The following is a 21,076-nucleotide window of genomic DNA, read 5'->3' as shown; positions in this document are numbered from 1 at the left end:
TGACTTGAAGAAAGGTGAGAATGAAGAAGTTCCACAGGCTAGTAAATACCAGTAACAGGGAACATCCTTTCCACCTGGGGAAAAAAAATCTCTTCACAGTGCATAGTTTGAAATAAAAGTGCAATATGGGCAAAGAGAGAAGGTGGTGGTCTTGATATACATGAATTTAGTTTTTGGTTTTTTACCGTTAATCACTAAAGAATTTAAGATAAAAATACAAAGTCATTAACATGAAAAGGTCCAGGGCACCTTGGATTCCAAAATATCTCTATAATGGGGGAGCGGAATGGGGAGGAGGGGAGCCTCACATGTCACTTCCTTATTTTTTAAACTATTATTTCTCTTCCAAATCTAATGTTTGAATAAAATAAGTATTTTTTCTTCAATATAAAAATGAAACTTTTAGATAAAAATCAAATAGCACAGTGACCTTGTCTATTTTACACTAAAGCCAACATAACAGTAAATCTGAAAGTAAACCTTGGAAAAGAATATTCTTATATAAAATGGCATAACTTGTATTTTAACTTGGAAAAATTTTTGTTAATTGCCTAATCACCTAAATTAGTGAATAAGAATGCTCAGCATCCAATCCATGAATAATGCAGAATACAATTTATTCTACTTTTTACTTCAAAGTCACAGAAATGACATCCATATAATTATAACAGCTACTCTACATTTTCAAGTTCTCAATCCAAACATATAGGTTAGGACAGGTCACTTTATTGCTGGCAGCATTAATGGAAGGGCCAGTTTCCTCATCAAAAGACAAAATAAATTTGATTGGGAGCCAGGCAGTGCCGTACTCACAGATCAGCAGAATTACGGAAATAAAGGAGCAATCCTTTCCTTTTTCCTTTTAGAGTAGCAAAGGAATAACATAAGATTGGCTGACTTGTGAGTGGCCCCACATGAGAGTGCATAGCTCATCAGGATCAAGGGTGGCACCTGTGAACAGTTAGCTTTGTAAGAGCACTCACTGGGTGTTATGTCATCTGCATTACAGATTTCACCCTGCAAAGTATCTGAAAATACTTTATGCTCTAACGACAGCCTGCAGATAGATGACAGTATGCATTCCTTCTCCTTGAGTACCCAAGTAGAATTCTAAAATGATAAGGGGCTTCTTCAGTCTGAAGGCAGGACTTCCTTGCAGCAGACTGTTTTCAGAATTTCACAAAAATAAATAAGAGCAGCAGCTAACGCTTCTTCAGCTTCTTGGCCTTTCGACGTTTCATTTCTTCTTCTTCACGTCTCATTTCGTCTAAATCTTCTTGCATACCTAGTCTTAAACTGTCGGGAAAAAAAGGGGGGGTATTTATCAATATACATGAAATTACCACTCTCTTTAAAAAAGCAAAAATGGGCTTCCCTGGTGGCGCAGTGGTTGAAAGTCCGCCTGCCGATGTAGGGGACACAGGTCCAAGCCCCGGTCCGGGAAGATCCCACGTGCCGCGGAGCGGCTGGGCCCGTGAGCCATGACCACTGAGCCTGTGTGTCCGGAGCCTGTGCTCCGCAACGGGAGAGGCCACAACAGTGAGAGGCCCGCGTACCACAAAAAAAAAAAAAAAAAAAAAAAAAAAAAAAAAAAAAAAAAAAAGCAAAAATGAAATTTCAACTGGGAGCTTACATGGAATGTGCTGATGCACGACTAAGCAGGAATACTTTTTACCAGGAGCCACTGCCACTGCCTCAAGTTATAGTGGAAAAAAGACCTTACATATAACCTCAACACCTAATATTCCCATTATAGTAATAAATATAAATTATCTCATCAGCTTTAAAAAATAAAGAACAAGAAACATTTATTCAATAAATAACATTCTTTTCTTGTCCCTTCCCAACACTTTATTTTGATATTTTATCTAGTTAGAGGAGGGACGGCAAGAAGGAAAAAGAGGTTTAATATTGTGGGTTGAAAATGAGGTGAATTATTTCACCAAGTTAACATTATAAACAAATCATTTGTTAGCCCTACCCAAGAAATGATCATTTATTTGATATCAGGTGGCCAAACAGGAATCAGACATAGGGAATTTCATATTCCTCAACAGGTCCTTGAGGCCAGTGGTGGTACAGGTTATCAAGACTGAGATGTATCTGATGTGGGAAGGGAATTAAGGATGGGGAAAGAAAAATAAGAACATGCTACAGTGGGATCAGGGGAGGCCTCTAGCACTTATTGTGTGCCTACATGGGTGAGTCCCTGCACTGGGCAACTTGTACACATTATCTTAATCCTCACAAAACCTCAATGAATAAAACCAGTATATTCTCATTTTACAAATGGGAAAGCAGATTTAAATGGCTAAGGAATTTGCCTAAAGCCCCACAGCAAGTAAGCAGGATTGGAATTCAAACAGCATGGCCCAAAGCCCCTGCTCCCAATGATGCAACTGAAGGGAGGAACAGAAAACAATTTTTAGGACATTTCTGCACAAACGTGTTACATCTGTGCTTTACCTCTTTGCTTCTTCCTTCTGCTGCTCTTTCCAGCTGCTCTCCATGTAACGTAAGGCATAATCGCTTTCATCTTTGTATCTGATAAGAGAAAATCAAAGTTGTTAAAAAAAGAAAAACCCAATTTTCTAAAGGAACTACATCCTCCTGGTTTTTGTTTTGTTTTGTTTTGTTTTGTTCTGCGGTACGCGGGCCTCTCACTGTTGTGGCCTCTCCCGCTGTGGAGCACAGGCTCCGGACGCGCAGGCTCAGCGGCCATGGCTCATGGGCCTAGCTGCTCCGCGGCATGTGGGATCTTCCCGGACCGGGGCACGAACCCGTGTCCCCTGCATCGGCAGGCGGACTCTCAACCACTGCGCCACCAGGGAAGCCCCATCCTCCTGTTTTTAAAATCAACATCTTTATAACTAAATCAAACATACATTTAGGATTATTCCTCCTTGTTTGGCAGACAGTGAGGTGGGCAGAGGTTGGGTAAAGGGGAGATTCTAAAGTAAAGATAAATTAAATGACCCCTTAATATTTCCAGAAGGCAACTATTCCTGAATCTAATTTTGATCAAAGTACCAATCCAACAACATTTGCTCAACTCACTCACCTCTATTTACATGATAGTTTATATTAAAATCATGAAAGTACAATATATATGAAAATTATTATATATATATTAATCTCATTTGAGTTTCATGGATTCAGAACAGAGATTGAGGCAGATAACAGCTTGACCAAAAGCATATAGCTAGCTTATGACACTACTAAGATTAGGTTTTTAGATCTGATTTTTAATCCAGTTCTTTCTTCTGCTAAAATTTTTTTAAAGACCTTTTCTTACTATTGCCTTCTAATTTCTAATATCCATGACTTCAAAGGACAGGGCAAGAGCTGACGGATTTACTTATACAGTTGGCCCTTGAACAACATGGGTTTGAGCTGCATGGGTCCTCTTACATGAGAATTTTTTTCATACTACAGTGCTACACAATCCATGATTGGTTGAATCTACACATGTGGTACCACAGATAGGGAGAAAGTGGTACACAGAGGAACCATTTACGGAGGGCTGACTATAAGTTACATATGGATTTTACCTAACCCCTATATTGTTCACAGGTCAATTGTATACTACCTCATTTAATCCTCCCAAATGTCATTTAAAAAATAACTTACTCAAGTTTACCCAGCTAGTAAGCTGTGGAACTTCCATTCAAACCCTGAGCTTTGCTCTATATCAGTGCTTCTCAAACTTTAATGTGCATGTGAATCACCTGGGAACCTTATAAAGCTGATCTGGATTCAGATCTAAGATGGGGCCTGAAAGCCTGCATTTCTAACAAGTTCCCGGGTGACGTCAATGTTGTTGGTCCCATACCGCTTGCTGTTCAGGGATCACACTTTTGAGTAGCAAAGCTTTTTACATCAAAGAAAAGCAGGTGTCAGATCAAACTGGCTTTCAACATAGCTCTGTGGATGGCTTTCTGATTTCAAAGCCAATCCATTTCTACTACACTAAGCTGCTTCACTTTCATTACATACATATCTTATAAGGAGAACAGTTAAAAAGGGATATTTTTTGGCCCTCATACAAGTAACTACACAAATAATTCTGCATTCTCAAATATTAAGTGCCAAAAAAGTAAATCTAAACAATCATCCAAGGATGCCTAATTAAGAATTGTATTCAATGCCTCTACTATTAATGTTTGGTTTTTTTCCCCATAGCATGGATTATTCAAAATAAAAAGTATATATATCTAAATCTTCTTTAGCCTTACTTTTTTCGGTCATAGCCAAAGATTTCTCGAATGTGCTTGGATATTTCTTCCTGAGGTTCTCCTTCATCTTCAATAAAATCTTCCATTTCAGAGTCATATTCATCATCATCTTCCTCCTCTTCATATTCTCGCTGCCTTTTGTAACTACCAGGGAAGGGAAACCTTTGAGGACCTAAGAATAGAGAAGCCATTATTTATAAGATCATTAAAACTTAGTAGTCCCAACAAAGTCCTATGTAAGCTGAGATTTTAAGAACTCATTAAGATGGTAGCCTCAAAAACCAGAGACAGGGTATTCCCTGGTGGCACAGTGGTTAAGAATCCGCCTGCCAATGCAGGGGACACAGGTTCAAGCCCTGGTCTGGGAAGATCCCACACGCCACGGAGCAACTAAGCCTGTGCGCCACAACTGCTGAACCTGCGCTCTAGAGCCTACAAGCCACAACGACTGAAGCCCTCATGCCTAGAGCCTGTGCTCAGCAACAAGAGAAGCCACCACAATGAGAAGTCCGCACGCCGCAACGAAGAGTAGCCCCTGCTCACCACAACTAGAGATAGCCCGCGCACAGCAGGGAAGAACCAATGCAGCAATAAACAAACAAACAAACAAACCAGAGCCAGCAACTGGCCCACAGCATGAACTCATTACTACATCATCCCTGTTGCTTCATGGTACCCACAAGGAATAGAATTCCTGTCTATCCCAGGGCTAACTGGAACTGTTACATTTTCTAGCTTAGTTCCTACTCTTTTGGATTTAAAAGACTAGTACAATTTCTTTAAAAAAAAAATTACAAATCACTAAAGGATCACTAATTTTACTCATGCCAAGAAAAGATGCCAAAGGTAACAATCTACCATCTATTATCACCATAATTCCACTAAAGTTTTAAAAAGTCCAATGAAGTATGACAGATTCTCAGATATGGATAATTGTTCAAACTGAGCAAGTCTGACTTTAAGGAAAAACTCACTGCATCATCCTAATTTTTGTCATTTTGCCAAAAGACTGATGAAAACTTCTGCAAAAGACAGGCACTGATCAATAGACCAGTATCTGGGAAAAACTGCTTTCTAGTTCTTGATTACAGACACTCCCTTTGTTGTTCTACAGTTGTTTTTAATATGCGTGGCTTGTCTCCTTAGCTCGGAGTTTCTTTAACTCTAGCACTCTGACATTTTGGGCCAGCTATTTCTTGGCTGGCAGGAAGCTGTCCTGTGCAGTGCAGGATAATAGCCTGGCCTCCGTCTACTAGACGCCAGTAGCATCCCATCCCCAGTTGTGTCAATCAAAAAGGTCTCCAGACATTGCCAAATGTTCACTGGGGACCAAAATTGTCCTTGGTTAAGAACCAATGTTTTGACTGAATTAGGAAGTTTAAAGCATGGAATCTCCTCTTTTGTTTCTTTTTATATTCTCCACGGTGCCTAACAAGTGCTTCAACAAATCCTTAATACTGTGTAGAAACTATGACCTAGCAGTTAGTAGGTGCCACCAATGATCCCATACCTTGGGATGGTAGAACCCTAAAGGACTGGTAGCTAGGGCCACTACAAGGAGCAGAAACACAAGGGCAATCTAAAACAGTTCCTGGCACATAGTGGGCGCTTAACAAATACTTAATGGACAAATAATGCAACAAAAGGCTTCAAGCTTATAAATACACTCCAGTCCTTGAAGACAGGTGTCTATAGTCTTCATGAAGAGGTAAAGATGAATGCATTCATTGAACCACAAAAGGCATATACACTCACCCTGTCTTATAAACCCCATAGCTAAGTTGATTGCACTTGGAGACATTACAGGAGTGAACACAGAGGGCCCTAGATAAGTCTCTTTCTAAAGACTTTTCCAAGCCATGGTTACTAAAGGAACTCTCTGGCATAGGACAGACAAAACATCAGGATTCTATCAACACAAGAACACGTTTGAAAGCACACAGAAGAATTCAGAGGGTCTTTGGTTATATAAAACAAAGTATTCTTTCCAATTTCCTAGTGACAAATACATACTTTTAGGGTGAGGGGAAATTTTACCTTGGGCAGATCTGTAGCCAGATAAGGAAGGCTTCATTCCATTCATCTGTCCATTGCTGGATCGGCTGATTATATTCTTGGAAGAAATCGTTTCTGAGACAACAGTGCATTTGGGCTTCAGAGAGGGACCTGAGGTACTAACTGCTCGCCCAGGTCCAAAGCTGCTCACTGGTCTACCAGGGCCTGAACTGCTGACAGTTCGTCCAGCTGGAACTACTGATCGGCCAGGGCCATTGACTGACCGCCTAGGGGCCCCTGAGCCACTCACTGATCGTCGAAGGTCATGTGGACTGCTCACAGGCCGCCCAGGGCCACCAGAGCTGCCTACAGGCCGCCCAGGGCCACCAGAGCTGCCCACAGGCCACCCAGGGCCACTAGAGCTGCCCACAGGCCGCCCAAGGGCACCAGAGCTGCCCATAGGCCGCACAGAACCACCGGAGCCACTGGTAGGTCGCCCAGGGCAACCTGAGCTGCCTACAGGTCGACCAAGGCCACTTGTACCACTGACTGTCCGTCCTGGAGGATTTAAGTCACTGGTTGGCTTCCTGCTCCCACTGACTGATTGCTCGGGTCCTGAGTTGGAGCTGCCATTCTGGCGCCTGGGCACTGGGCCAGAACTAACTGTGGGCCGAGCAGTCCCTGTGCTAGGCCTCCCAGGGGCTGAGCTGGAGCTGCTGCCTGGCTGCCTGACACCTGGACTCTTGGCCTTATTGTGTGGGGTCACCATGGGTCCAGGCCTGGAACGGCTAGGATGAGGAGATTTTTTGGCTTTGTGCTCAGTAGCAGATTTTGGAGTCCCTTTAGCAGAAGTCTTTGGGATACTTGGTGAACAGGTGTTGGAGTGGGGCTTTCCAGCCCCATTGAAAACAGGTCTATCACGGCCCTCACAAGGCAAGGGTTGGGCGCAATTGCCAGATACTACTTTGGTCCTTTCTCCTGGCATGGATTTGGATGAAGATAAACGCAAGTGTTTCTCATTAGCCGTGCTGGGTCTGGATTTCTTCTCAGCATAAGGAAGGGGAGTACCCTTGGAAGAATGATGTGTGTCTCCAGAACCTTTGCTAAGTTTTGTGCCCACACTTTCTTTCTGAGAGGGTACTTTTCTGGTTGGTGGTAATCTTGCATCTGTCTCAGGTTTCCTTTTCCTCCGCTTTTGTTCAAGGAATTCTCGCTCCCTAAGTTCTTCTGCAGTCATAGGCCGCTCTTCTGTCTTCTTCACTACCTTTATCTCCACCGGTTCATACTGCTTTTTCTCGGCCAGCCTGAGCAGATCATTGAAGTTCATGAGTGGTGGGGCACTTTTAAGGGGGACCTTTGGCTTGCTTTCAACTTTGGGAGGTTCTTGCTCTTCCTCATACTCTTGCTCTGACTCTGCTTGATTGTATTCTAAGAATTCATCCTCTTCCTCCATCTCAAACTCTTGGTCTGTTCCCTGGCTAGTGTGGGTTTGCATTGCCTGCCTCTTCTTTGACTTCTCCTCAACAGGAATCCCATTGTAACCATGGAAATTATCCTTTGTCCTCTTGGCCATAGCCCTTGCTTTCTTGTCATGTTTTAGCTCAATTCGCTTTTTCACTAGTTCTTCTTTTCTCCTTTTCTCTTCCAAAGCTAAAAGAGACAAAACAACATATCATTTCAGGGTCTCAATAACAGTATGTTTATCTGAAATTGGCAGGTGGCCAAAACCAAGCAACATTCAAGTTACAGTTTGACGAAGTTTGAAGACATCTAAGAATCAAATGAGGAAGTCATTAAACAAGTATCAATTTGAGTCATCTTTACATAATGAGTGGGTCACATATGTATGGGTTTTTCTATATGACTAAGCAAGGGAGAGTCTTGGCTTTTAGCTTTAAATATAGAAAACAGTTCATACCAAATAAATATACCAAGTTAAGAGAATATTCGTACCCACTTAACAGTTGTTATTAATTATGAATCAGTGGATACTTAAACTTATTGAATTAGTTTCCTTGTCATTTGCATGAAGTAAACCTACTGCTTGAGTTTACTTGTTTTACAAAAGTGTCCCTATTTTAACCTTTAAGGTAGCACTCTTATTTGTTTATTTTTTTAATCTTTTTGGCTGCGTTGGGTCTTCGTTGCTGTACGCAGGCCCTCTCCAGTTGCAGCAAGCGGGGGCCATTCTTTGCTGCTGTGCACAGGCTCCTCATTGTGGCGGCTTCTCTTGTTGCAGAGCACGAGCTCCAGGCGCGTGGGCCTCAGCAGTTGCGGCACACGGGCTTAGCCACTCTGCGGCATGTGGGACCCTCCCGGAGCAGGGCTGGAACCCGTGTCCCCTGCATTGGCAGGCGGACTCCCAACCACTGCGCCACCAGGGAAGTCCCTAGATAGCACTCTTAATAACATATTTTTTTAAATTAAAATACAAAGTAGGTAGAAGCAGATTCAGAACCAAGGTCAAGGGGGAGTTCCCTGGTTGTCCAATGGTTAGGACTCAGTGCTTTCACTGTTGTGGTCCAGGGTTCAATCCCTGGTCAGGAAACTAAGATCCCACAAGTCATGTGGTACAGCCGAAAAAAAAAAAAAAAACCAAACAGGAAAAGAACCAAGGTCAAAGAATGGAGTTCTTACTTCTTACTGGAGAGCTAATATGGCTAATTAGAAGATATGGTCACTATACCCAAAAAGCTTTTAATTTAAGAGAAAATAAAAGATAACATCCATGCAAATGATCAACATAAGAATATACGTAATGCTATAAATACAGCTGACTCAGACACATACACAACAAATCCATTAGGCTGTTATGATACTATAAACATCCACTGGTTAGGTACAAGCTAGTTGTGAAGATAGAAGACTTTAAAATTGAGAATAAGGCTATAGATTCATACCTTTTTTTCTGTGCTCTTCTTCTTTTCTTCTGAGAAAAGCCTGGACAGCTGCCGACTGGACACCCTTAACTTTCGGGTCTTTTTTGGGAGGCCCCACTGCCAAACTGTATCTTTTCTAAAAATAAAAACAGAGGAAAAGTTATACAAAATTAACTTTGAAGCAATAGAGAGGTTTAAATGTTGACTGAAAAATCTATTCTGAATAATTAAGAGATCACATAACCCACATGAAAACTTAGCTATAAAATTTCAGGCTAAATATGATTATACATGACTATTTTTAGGTGCAGAGTTTCTTTAAACATCCTCAATAATACATAAATGAACAATTGAGAGAAACACTATTTTCAGGCTATTTTCCCCAAAAATATACCTGGACTGGGGGAACTGAAAAAAATCATCACTAAAACAGACTGAGTGCTTTAGAATTCTGATTTAAAAGATTAGCCTTCTTCAGAACTTTCCAAACAGCAAAAACTACTATCACAACTGTTCTCCTCCTGAGTACCCTACCCCAGATGATTTTCATAGCTGCTTCATAGGTTACTTTGCTTTCAACATGAAATACTGAGATTCTACTTTGACCATGGGCAAAGCTGGTGGCCAGCCATAGCCAAAAAGCATTTCAAAGAAATTTAAGCAGCAAGAAGGGCCCAAGTCTCTGTAACCTTTAAGTGCAGCTCTATGTTCGTTAAATATTAATTTGCCACACAAACCCTTTTAGACAGGTTTCCATGTCACCCAAAAAGTACTAACATTATCCTGGAACAGATGGTATTTCTCTGGGCTTTGATTTTTTATCTAACTGCATTGGGAAATGACTAAAACTAGAATAATGTAAATTTAAACTATAAAAGGAAAAATATTTCCTTTTATCATTAGAGAAGTATGATAAACAGAGCTAATAACTCAGACCAGGATGATTAATCTCTAGAACCATTCCAAATTAAATTTATGGGCTAGGAAATAAGAATTTTTTAATGCCCTCCTTCTTTCATCTTAGGTAGATGACATTCTTATCCACTCAACATGTTGCTGTGCTAGTTAAGAAACAGTAACCTATGAGAACAAATTGAGCTACTTAGGAACCAAAAAAGTGACTCCCACAATGTGTATGAAATTCCTGGAGGAAAGCCAAAGGAGTCATGCTTACTACACAGCTGCCAAATAGAAGGCATCTTGAAACAGCCTGGAAGTTCCAGCTAAGTTAGTCTACCAACAAAGCAGCTGGCCAAGAAAGCAGGCCCTAATCCAACCTGAAAATCCTCTATGTGATAGCAATGCTTGAGACCTGACACATCCCACATAGAGAGAAATTCCAAAAGAGAACATCCAGATTCCTTTCCCTGTCCCCTTGGCTGTCATAATAAAATCCTTTAATAAGTCCATATCTTTGCAAATTTAGTTGCAATCCTTTGGATTGCGACCCAATATGTAAAGGAGAAAGGAAAGGGAAAGGAAGACAGGAGAAAAAGAATAGATATATAAAATTTGTCATGGTTTACAAGGACCTCAAACATAGGCCTTATCCACAGGAAACTCACATTTTCTTAATAGAAGTGCTACCATGAAGATGATTCAATTGCATAAGACACATAGACTCATAAGCAGAGGCACACACTCACTCTACCCCATCCCATCAAGTAGATATGTGAGAAGAGGAAGGGTGGATTTGTGCTGCCAAGGCTCAAGATTTTTCTGTCCCTGCCAACTATAAAGCCCAGAGATTCACCTGCCAAATAAAAGCTTATACAGGGCTCCCCCTACCCCAAAATGCCAATATACACATTAGTGTTAATTATTTAAAATAGGATTGGTTTGTTACCTAGGTATTACAGCAGCAAGTGAGCACTTCCTAATTTGATTTCAGGGTAGACATCTTTCTTCCTAACCTGGGACTTAAAGAGGTAGGTTAATAGGATATATATCTAGCAGAAAAGCTACTCTTGACTGAATACAGGCTCTGAACGAGAAAACCCCAGGGTCAATGGGGAAGTTTAATGCCTTGTTTACTAAGCTTCAATAATTCGCCTATCACCTTTATGATTTTTGCCCTTTTAGAGTATACCACTTGTATTATTATTTACTAATTTTAAGAAAACGCGTAGATCAAACACCATGACTTATTACTACAGCTTTACCTCAAGCAATAATACCCATAAAATGACAGGCTTGAAAGGCTAGTTATATTTTTCCAAATCCTATCAAAATATATAACTTTAAAAAATGCAACTATGAGAATAAAATGTATTTGTGTATCACCTAAAATCATGGTACAGCCAAAGCTATGTGGACTGCACTTTGGGAAACACCGACTGGAAAACATAAGCACAAGAAAGACAGAACACGTGGACATATATACACTACCAAACGTAGGATGGATAGCTAGTGGGAAGCAGCCGCATGGCACAGAGAGATCAGCTCAGTGGTGTGTGACCACCTAGAGGGGTGGGATAGGGAGGATGGGAGGGAAGGAGATGCAAGAGGGAAGAGATATGGGAACATATGTGTATGTATAACTGATTCACTTTGTTGTAAAGCAGAAACTAACACACCATTGTAAAGCAATTATACTCCAATAAAGATGTTACAAAAAAAGGTAAAAAAAAGAAAAAGAAACAAGGGAGGGAGTTCAGGAACTCGGATTCACTCAGAAAAGAATCCCAAACACTACTTTGAGCTTTTTTCAAAGTATACACCTATTTTCATCAATTCACATGCCAATTTCAAATTCAGCTTTTTTTTTAAACACTGCTAACCCTTAAGGATACTTATTAAGCTGGCCTCACATTTAACCCAACAATTTTGCTGTCCTTGTCCTGTCCGTATGATGGAGAAGGAATTCAGTAAATCTATACAACGTCTAACTTTGCGGGCCTGCTGGGAAACAATTTAAGTAGGACAAGGTCCTACTGAATGAGGCTTAATCTTATTTACTGACACAAGCTGAGTCATAATTAATAGTTTCTTACATCCTCTGTAGCTTGATGCACTCAAAAGCAGATACCAAGAGAATATTAAAATATTCTCTTAGGCAAAGTTTAGATCAAAACCTAGAAATCTGGGGAGAAAAAAAAAGGGTTGGGTCTCCAGAGATAATAATGATCTTCTTTTTTAACATCTTTAATGAGATTTAATTCACATACGAAAAATCCACCCATTTAATATGTATGAGTATATTCATAGAGTTGCACAACCATCACCACTATCTGATTCCAGAACATTTTCACCTTCCCAAAAAGAAATCCCTTACCCTTCAGCAATCATTCCCTATCCCCCCTTGACCTATGCCCCTGGCAGCCACTAATCTACTTTCTGTTTCTATGGATTTGCCAGTTCTGGACATTTCATATAAATGAAATCATGCACCTAGTGTACCATGACATAGTGACTGAGATGCATCATAAAATAAGGTAAAGGGCTTCCCTGGTGGCGCAGTGGTTGGGGGTCCACCTGCCAATGCAAGGGACACGGGTTCGTGCCCTGGTCTGGGATGATCCCACGTGCCGCGGAGCGGCTGGGCCCATGGGCCATGGCCGCTGAGCCTGCGCGTCCGGAGCCTGTGCTCTGCAACGGGAGAGGCCACAACAGTGAGAGGCCCGCGCACCAAAAAAAAAATAAAAATAAAAATAAGGTAAAATTTAGAAGCTGTAGGTAAATGATTATGTAGATAAGTGATTATACAACGTAGGTTAAGAATTTTCAATTAAAAAACCTTTTTTTTCTCCATCTGCTCCAGAATTTCCATGTGAAACTCTCTCTCATCATACTTTATTGAACACTTACAAGTGTCATCAAAACACCAACAGAGTTACTGCCCAAGGCTTTATTAGGCTGGAGTTGGAGAGCTGGAGTAGGGAGCTAGATGGATTCGAGCTTTACAGACGACAACCTTCCTCACCACCCCACTTCCGACAGCATTTGCTCCAGCCTGAGAGCCAGCCTGCCCAACACATTCCAGACTTGCCAGCCCCCACAACCACATGAGCCAAGTCCCTAAGACAGATCCTACTGGTTCTTTTTTTCTGGAGAACCCTGACTGCTACAGTGGTCTTTCCTATCTTACTACTTTCACTTAGCATGATGTTTTCAAGGTTCATGTTGTAACATAGTCAGTACTTCATTGCTTTTATGGATGAATAATTTTTCATTGTATGGATATACCACATTTATCTAATCATCAGTTAATGGATATTTAGATTGTTTCCACTTTTTGGCTACTATGAATAATGCTGCTGTGAACATCTGTGTACAAGTTTTTCTGTGAACGTGTATCTTCCTTTCTGTTGGGTCTATCACTATAGATGTTCCTAACATTGAGCTGGCTAGACTTTTGAAAAAGGGGTTGCAGTCAGACCCTGGTATCAGAAGATTTGCTGTAACAGAATATTTTATTAGACAGTCTCCTTCCACCACAGAGGTGCCCAGCAGAGACCCATGTGTTGAAAAGAAAGCTTCAGGCTGGGATTACATTATATTCCATTTAATAAGGTAGGAGAACTGTCTGCACTTTCTCCCACATCAGATGGTCACATTTAGCTCTAGCAGCAACACATCAAGATGCATCCACCAATTGTGTATCTGACTCAAGGCACCAGGCTGCTTCATTGTTTGAGCTTCATGAAAAGCAGCTGGACAAGAGTTTCTTTTATCCTAAGTGTATCCATTTCATTATACTACAAGCCAACTCATTCTGCTGGGCCCCAGTGAATGATCCACAACAGTGAAGCTCATGCCATAGAAATACAGTATCAGAGATTTTGCCAAGATTTGTAATTCTGAAGCCAAGAGAACTAGAAAATATTAAGTCACTTTAAACACATGTGTTCCTTGCATTGAAACTATACTGTCATGGTCAGATTAAGAAAATAAGGAGCTTTCAGTCTGGAAATATATGTTCACCAAATATGCTATATTAGAATCAATAGTCAATTCCTTCTTTTTTTTTTTTTTGAGGTACGCGAGGCTCTCACCGCTGTGGCCTCTCCCGTTGCGGAGCGCAGGCTTAGCGGCCATGGCTCACAGGCCCAGCCGCTCCGCGGCACATGGGATCCTCCCAGACCGGGGCACCAAACCCGTGTCCCCTGCATTGGCAGGCGGACTCTCAACCACTGCGCCACCAGGGAAGCCCATCAATTCCTTCTTGAAAGCTGTTCTTTACTCAGGAGATAATATATTGTTGTAATTGCAGAAAATATAAATTTCCTTTTGGTTTTATATAAATTAGAGGTTTATCACTGGTTACAAATAGGAGTTAGAAATATTCAAAGAATATATCCTGGACTTCCCTGGTGGCACAGTGGTTAAGAATCCGCCTGCCAATGCAGGGGACACGGAGTCAAGCCCTGGTCCAGGAACATCCCACATGCCATGGAGCAACTAAGTCCGTGCGTGACAACTACTGAAGCCAGCGCGTCTAGAGCCCGTGCTTCACAACAAAAAAAGCCACCGCAATGAGAAGCCCCGCGCACCACAACGAAGAGTAGCCCCCACCCGCCGCAACTAGAGAAAGCCTGCGCGCAGCAACGAAGACCCAACACAGCCCCCCCCCCAAAAAAGAATTTATCCTTAACTTTAATAATGACTACACAACTTCTACAATCCTCTCAAAACATCATACTCAGGGAATGAATGCAGGCCTGGAAAACCACTGATTTGCATTAGGCTTGCTTAGCTGGATAGCTAAGAGGGTAAAAAAATAAAACCACCAAAAAGCATGCTATTCGAGACTGCTACAGGGTCAAATGTAAATTTTACTATTAATGTGTTTAAAAAATATACCAGATTATATAAAATGTATTAATAGTATCAAATAGATACCTCAGAGCCTCTAGTCCAACCTCATGTTAGAAATGGCCCCCAAAAGACAACTGTGTATTTACTGGCTATCACTCACACAATTTGTAGCAGTGTCTGAATTAGAATCTAGGTCTCCTGACTCAGGGGCAAAATGTTCCTACTACAACATGCTTCACTTCTAACTTAATCCCAACACTTTCATCTCTAGCTCAAACCTCATTCTTAAATGCCATTCCCTAATTTCTACCTGCCTCTTAGATCATGCCATTACCCCAAACAGGTCCACCACTGAACTTTCCCTCAACCTCAGACTCTATTTCTGTTAACTATGCTGGCACTCTCCCAAACAGGCTGTAAATCTCTATCCTCCAGTTTCCATATGCTGTTAGTTTGGTCTTTAAATTTCTCTCCCATCAGACTTTACTGTACACTGAGAAGTGTCATCCAAAAAAACAATAGGGTTACTGCCCAAGGCTATATTAGGCTGGAGTTGGGGGTAGGGAGCTAGATGGATTCAGGCTTTATAGAAGACAACCTTCCGCACCATCCCATTTCCAAAAGACTCTCCTCATTCAACACAGGGTGGTGATTAAGAGCAAGAACTCTGAAGCCAGTTTGCCTGGACTACATTCTCTGCTCTGCTGCTTATTTAGCTGTGTGACTCTGGGAATGTTTCTTCATCTCCCTGGACTTCAGTTTCCTGATCTGTAAAACAAGCTTCCATATATGATTATTATGATGATTAAATTAATTAATATACAAGAAGTGCCTAGAGCAGTGCCTGGCATAAAAGAAGCACTATAAGTGTTCATTGTTGTTACTATTATCTTTATTATTCATAAAGAGATTGTCTAGGTAGTGATGGGGAAGAGAAATAACAGAATCTCTGTGGGGCAGTAGTTTCTAAAAGACCCTTTCCCTAAAACACCAGTTCAGAAGTACTGCTCTAGGCTAGAAATCTAAAGCTGCCCCAGGCACTACAAAAGTCATCTTCAGATCTAAGAGTGGGAAATAATCCAGTTATAATCAACTATCATCAAGGGTTACAAAGTGACTGCCTGCAGAAACTTTTTTGTTGGCCTATACTATTCTTTAAAAGGAAGTATAGATGGACAAAAAGCACACGAAAAGAGGCTCAACATCACTAATTATTAGAGAAATGCAAATCAAAACTACAGAATGGCCATCATCAAAACACCTACAAACAATAAATGCTAGAGAGGGTATGGAGAAAAGGGAACCTTCCTTCACTGTTGATGGGAATGTAAATTGGTACAACCATTATGGAGGACAGCATGAAGGTTCCTTAAAAAACTAAATATAGAATGACCACATGATCCAGTAATCCCACTCCTGGGCATATATCCGGAGAAAACCATAATTCAAAAAGACACATGCACCCCTATGTTCACTGCAGCACTATTTACAATAGTCAAGACAGGGAAGCAACCTAAATGTCCACTGACATAAGAGTGAATAAAAATGTGGTATATATACAGTGGAATATTACTCAGCCACAAAAAAGAACAAAATAATGCCATTTGCAGTGATATGGATGGACCCAGAGATTGCCATACTGAGTGAAGTCAGACAGAGAAAGACAAATATCATATGATATCACTTATATGTGGACTCTAAAAAAAATGGTACAAATGAACTTATTTACAAAACAGAAATAGAGTCACAGATGTAGAAAACAAACTTACGGTTACCAAGGGAAAGGGGGAGGAGGGATAAATCGGAAGATTGGGGTTGACATATACATACTACTATATATAAAAGATAATAAGGACCTTTTATTATCTAATAAAATAGATAATAAGGACTGTGTATAGCACAGGGAACTCTGTTCAATACTCTGTAATGACCTATATGGGAAAAGAATCTAAAAAAGAGTGGATATATGTATAACTGCTTCACTTTACTGTTCACCAGAAACTAACACAACATTGTAAATCAACTATACTCCAATAATTTTTAAAAATTTTTAAGTTTTTAAAAAATAAAAAGGAAATATAACCAGCACAAGGAATACAGCTAGTATTTTATAATAATTTTATATGGAGTATAATCTATAAAAATAGCAAATGACTATATTGTCACCTGAAACTAATGCAACATTGTAAGTCAACTATACTTCAATTAAAAAAAAAGGAAATGTAACTACTATAAAGTACCTATATTCTTACCCTCAAGGATCTATAGCTCCCCAAATCCTTATATGTCTGATACCACATGAAGGCTTCCCCTTACTTTTTGATCTGAGGGTCACACCAGAGCTACAGTATCTTGTCTGGGATGATTTTCAGACTGTGAGAAAGACCACTTAACTTGCCTCATGCACTACAAGCCATCAATTATAGTTACTTGTAACCTGTAAGAATCCAGATTCTAAGCTCTTCTATTCTACTAAACAAGACAACCACTTTGTTTTTGTTAGAGGAATCCAGGGAGAAAAATATTAAGGGCAAGGTTACCAAAAATATCTTTCCTCCTTTAAAATAAACAGAGCTAATAACAGTGACTGGTTATATCACCTTGATAAGCTGTTTTTTTGTATTCAGTTTTCCACTGTGAAATGATAGCATGCTTAATATTTCTAGGCATGATGCAATCCTTCTTTTATTTTAACTAAAACATTATCAAGATAGCTATTTCTCTTAAAAAGAAACAATGTAAAAGAAAGCTGTCCCAATGGGAACTGTTCATTGCTTTTCAAGTCAGATATAATAGACACTTCTTAAAAATAAAAGCCCTGCAAAGAGTTCCAAATGGCTGTACAGGTGTTTCAGATTTTAGCCTCCCTTGGATTTTAGTCCAATCAATGCTAGTGTACTTCTTTTCTGTAGCAAAGGTGTGACACAGGAATTTGATGACTGAAATTGAAAGTCAGCTCCCACAGGATCCAAATGGAAGGTGGTGGAAAAGATGGCTAAAAGAGAAATATGAACCAAGCACTAGAGAGGGATGGAGTTATCTGCAATTACTGCAAAGCCTCTGTGGTTCTCAGACCATAATTCAATCAATAAAGTTTTTGTCAAGCAGAGGGTGTGTGTGTGTGTGTGTGTGTGTGTGTGTGTGTGTGTGTGTGTGTGTGTGTGTGTGTGTGTGTGTGTGTGTGTGTGTGTGTGTGTTCGTCTGTGCACTTGCAGAAATGTTTTTCTTGACTTGGATGGTGGTTTATAAGTATACTTGCTTAGCTTTCACAAGTGATAGTGTGCTCTAAAAGGCTTTACTTTGAGCTGATAAAGCAAATATTCAATAACTTAAAATAATTAGATGAATCGAGTAAAAACAAGATCATGGATTAAATTAAATACAATCTGGCTCTATTCCTCAATAGTTTCTTTTGTGACTTACTTTCATCTGAAGTAAAAAGATAAGGGTTATAATACTAATAACTAAAACAAACTTCCAGGCTTACTAGCTTTTGGGGTGGGTGGGAGGGAAAAGCATGCTTTCATGAAGTACATGCCTATGTTCATCTATTAAATTTTAAATGACCGCCAATTTACCCATTTTCCTTTCTGATTCCAATCTTTTTTATTCCAATCATAGATAAATCGATAATATATATATCCTGAAATACAGACATAGTTTGAAAACTTCTGCTCTAGAAATATGTACTTTTCTCTCAGCAACCACTGGTTTTTAGAATAAGAAACGAGTAACTTGGTTCTGATTCTTCCACAGAATAGTCTTCGGTATCAGGGCTAGTATTATCTATCTTTGACCTCCAATGAAATTGAGTAAGATGTAGAGTGAGATATGGACCTAATTTATGCAAATATGAATGTTACTAGATCCAATATCGACTTGTCTAGGAAATTTACAGATGCAGAAAGTAATTCTGTCATTCAAGGTTTCATAACTTGAAGATCATTCGTAGTATTTGGGATGGGATGTGAATATATAATAAACTGATGAATATCAGTTTTATTTACCAGTTATTTTACTATTTTTAGATCACTATCTTCAAATGAGTAAAAAGAATGAGCCAGCCTTAAAAGCCAAGAAAAGCGCAGGGGAGGAAAAAAAATATTGCAAATATACAAAAATCTAAGAAATGCATAGTGAGAGCTCAATAAGGTCCAGTTGAATTGACTTTAAAAGAGAGCCATTTGAGCTCTACACCTCATCGCTCAAACCGCAGGTAACACAATGCAATTTATCGGTTTACAGCTGGGCTGTGGTACCATCTGAGGATACAGAAATGATTAGTTTATGCAAACCAGCTACACCCCCGCAAAGCAGGCCCTCTCACCCACTACCTCATTTAAAGTCTTACACCGCTCTGCGAATATTAGCGAATTATCAAACCTTACTGAGTAAATGGGACCTAGATTTGAAACAAAGACAAACCTGGAAGACCACAAATAAATGGAAGCTGATTCTGTTGGCCAAGGATTTCGTGGAACCCACTCAACTCCCGCCTTGGGAGGTGATAATTCAATCACCTGGTTGGTTGAGTGGGTGGGGCCACAAGTCAAAGAACTTTTTTGGGAAATCACAAAACGTTTGACCCAAAGATCAGCGGGAAATCGCCTCAAAAGCTATCAGGCCAAGTCCCTAAAATTCCTGAACTCCCCAACCTCTGGGTTGAAGTTTACGCAGAAGCTAGAAACTACTAGAGCTAGATTCCACTATGTACCAGGCATGGCTCTACTCACCAGCGCAAAGTTGCAGGGGTAACAGCCTAAACAAACTGCTCGTCAGAAGGCTCCCGCCTCACATCTCAAGCCCGTCTTCACCCCCAGTACTCAAGTACATGTCCAAGAGGAAAAAACAAAACCACCAACCAACCAACAAACAAAAACGGCGTCCAGGTCTTTCCTCTCCCGGAGCCGACAGACGGATTCCTGGAAGTTCCATGGGCCACACATTCGGAACTGTAAGACCAGGATCTCCTACAGTCGCGCCCCGGCTGGTACTTACCGGCACGTTGTTGACACCTTGTGCTTTGGAAGCTATCAGGAGAATTTCCCTGAAGTCCATTCTGGCCGAGGCGGAGGACTGGGCCAGCCTCTCGGAGAAGAGTGAATCTGCGCCTTACAGAGGCGACCAGCAACAGCCGAATGAACTGCCTGACCAGCCCCTCTCCCACCCCTCCGCTGCACAACCACTTCCGGAGCCTTCCAAAGCTGTCTGCCCACCCCCTTTCCTCCAGCGGCCAGTACCCTTCTAGGTCCGCCGCTTCCCTCGCGAGTCTTTGGCGTAACTTCCGCTTTCAAGCTCGAGACACGTAGAAACGTGGTACGTGGCTGCTGGCGTCGGCTCGAAGGGGCGGGACTAAGCCCTTCACCGACCAAGGAGACTCTGCCTAGTAAACTGTGGGGTGTGGCCAAGGGAGAGAATCGGTACAGTGTGGGCCTTGGCGCGAGGCCTGACAATTTTGGTGCTCCTGTGAGCTTTGGGTAGGGGAAGCGAGGGGGTGAGGGGTTACCTACCAGGCCTGGGTACGCTGGGTGTCACGGGTGGACGCTCAGGTTTGAGATGGCGGCGTCCCAACAGCAGAACCGACAGGTCTCGAGCAGGGGGTTTCAGCTACCCGTTTGTAGGCACTCGCCAAGCTGCGCAGGCGCAAACGGCACCGACTCGTCGTCTGTCTTGGGTACACATTACTCAAAGCGTCTTGGCACAGGGCGTGTGCTCACCTCCTACACACATGCACGCGTGCCGTGTATAGAGGCGCCCGCTTACTGCTTTTGCCTCATTTAGATATTAAGCCCCATGTAGGGCAGCGAACTGTGTGTTTTGCTCAGCGGATAAATGGAGGAATTTCTCACATACACCCCCGGCCTGGATATACTACGCCCACTGATCAAAACGTACATATATTTATATGTACATATTCATATTCGTTGGGAGTCCAGTCGAGGGTTCCTCTTAAGGTCATCTGGGGTAATTTTTACTCAGTAAAATACACGAATTAGGCAGGCCTGGGGCTGTGGGTAAGAATAGGCCGGATCGACTGCAAACAGTAGGGTTCTTTCTGGTGTGATGGAAATGGTCCAAAACTGGATGTGCTGATGGCACATCATCGTGCACTTAAAACAGGTGAATTTTGCAGTATGTAAATTATCTCAATAAAGCTGTTTAAAAATATTAGGCAAAGCCTCTCTGTCTTCCTTTTTCAACCGAAGTTTA

At 41.2% G+C, this 21,076-nt stretch overlaps 1 protein-coding gene across 2 annotated transcripts; it reads right to left on the bottom strand.

Annotated features, from left to right (window-relative positions):
- Positions 1-706: 706 nt before the first annotated feature.
- Positions 707-20,511, bottom strand: SPTY2D1 (SPT2 chromatin protein domain containing 1). Of its 2 annotated transcripts, none has more exons than XM_059068834.2 (6): positions 20,377-20,511; positions 9,131-9,245; positions 6,273-7,880; positions 4,236-4,407; positions 2,467-2,544; positions 707-1,296 (listed from the first exon to the last, which is right to left on the bottom strand). In XM_059068834.2, the coding sequence occupies exons 3-6, from the start codon at positions 7,801-7,803 to the stop codon at positions 1,203-1,205; spliced, it is 1,875 nt and encodes a 624-aa protein (XP_058924817.1). In that variant the 5' UTR covers positions 7,804-7,880; positions 9,131-9,245; positions 20,377-20,511; the 3' UTR covers positions 707-1,202. The 2 variants fall into 2 exon arrangements, with proteins under 2 accessions (XP_058924817.1, XP_058924814.1); XM_059068831.2 differs by lacking the exon at positions 20,377-20,511 and adding an exon at positions 19,865-20,143.
- Positions 20,512-21,076: the final 565 nt, after the last annotated feature.

The sequence above is a fragment of the Kogia breviceps genome, chromosome 7 (genome assembly GCF_026419965.1).
Source record: "Kogia breviceps isolate mKogBre1 chromosome 7, mKogBre1 haplotype 1, whole genome shotgun sequence".
Taxonomy (NCBI): Eukaryota; Metazoa; Chordata; class Mammalia; order Artiodactyla; family Physeteridae; genus Kogia; species Kogia breviceps.
The sequence above is the reverse complement of the archived record's forward strand: the minus strand, read 5'-3'. Positions and strand labels throughout refer to the sequence as shown.

Coding starts and splice junctions, on each gene's coding strand:
- SPTY2D1 (XM_059068831.2), bottom strand. CDS start 19,924: ATGGACTTCAGGGAAATTCTCCTGATAGCTTCCAAAGCACAAGGTGTC. Junction 9,246..19,864: donor AAGGTGTCAACAACGTGCCG/GTAAGTACCAGC, acceptor TTTTATTTTTAG/AAAAGATACAGTTTGGCAGT. Junction 2,545..4,235: donor TTTGGCTATGACCGAAAAAA/GTAAGGCTAAAG, acceptor TTCTCTTATCAG/ATACAAAGATGAAAGCGATT.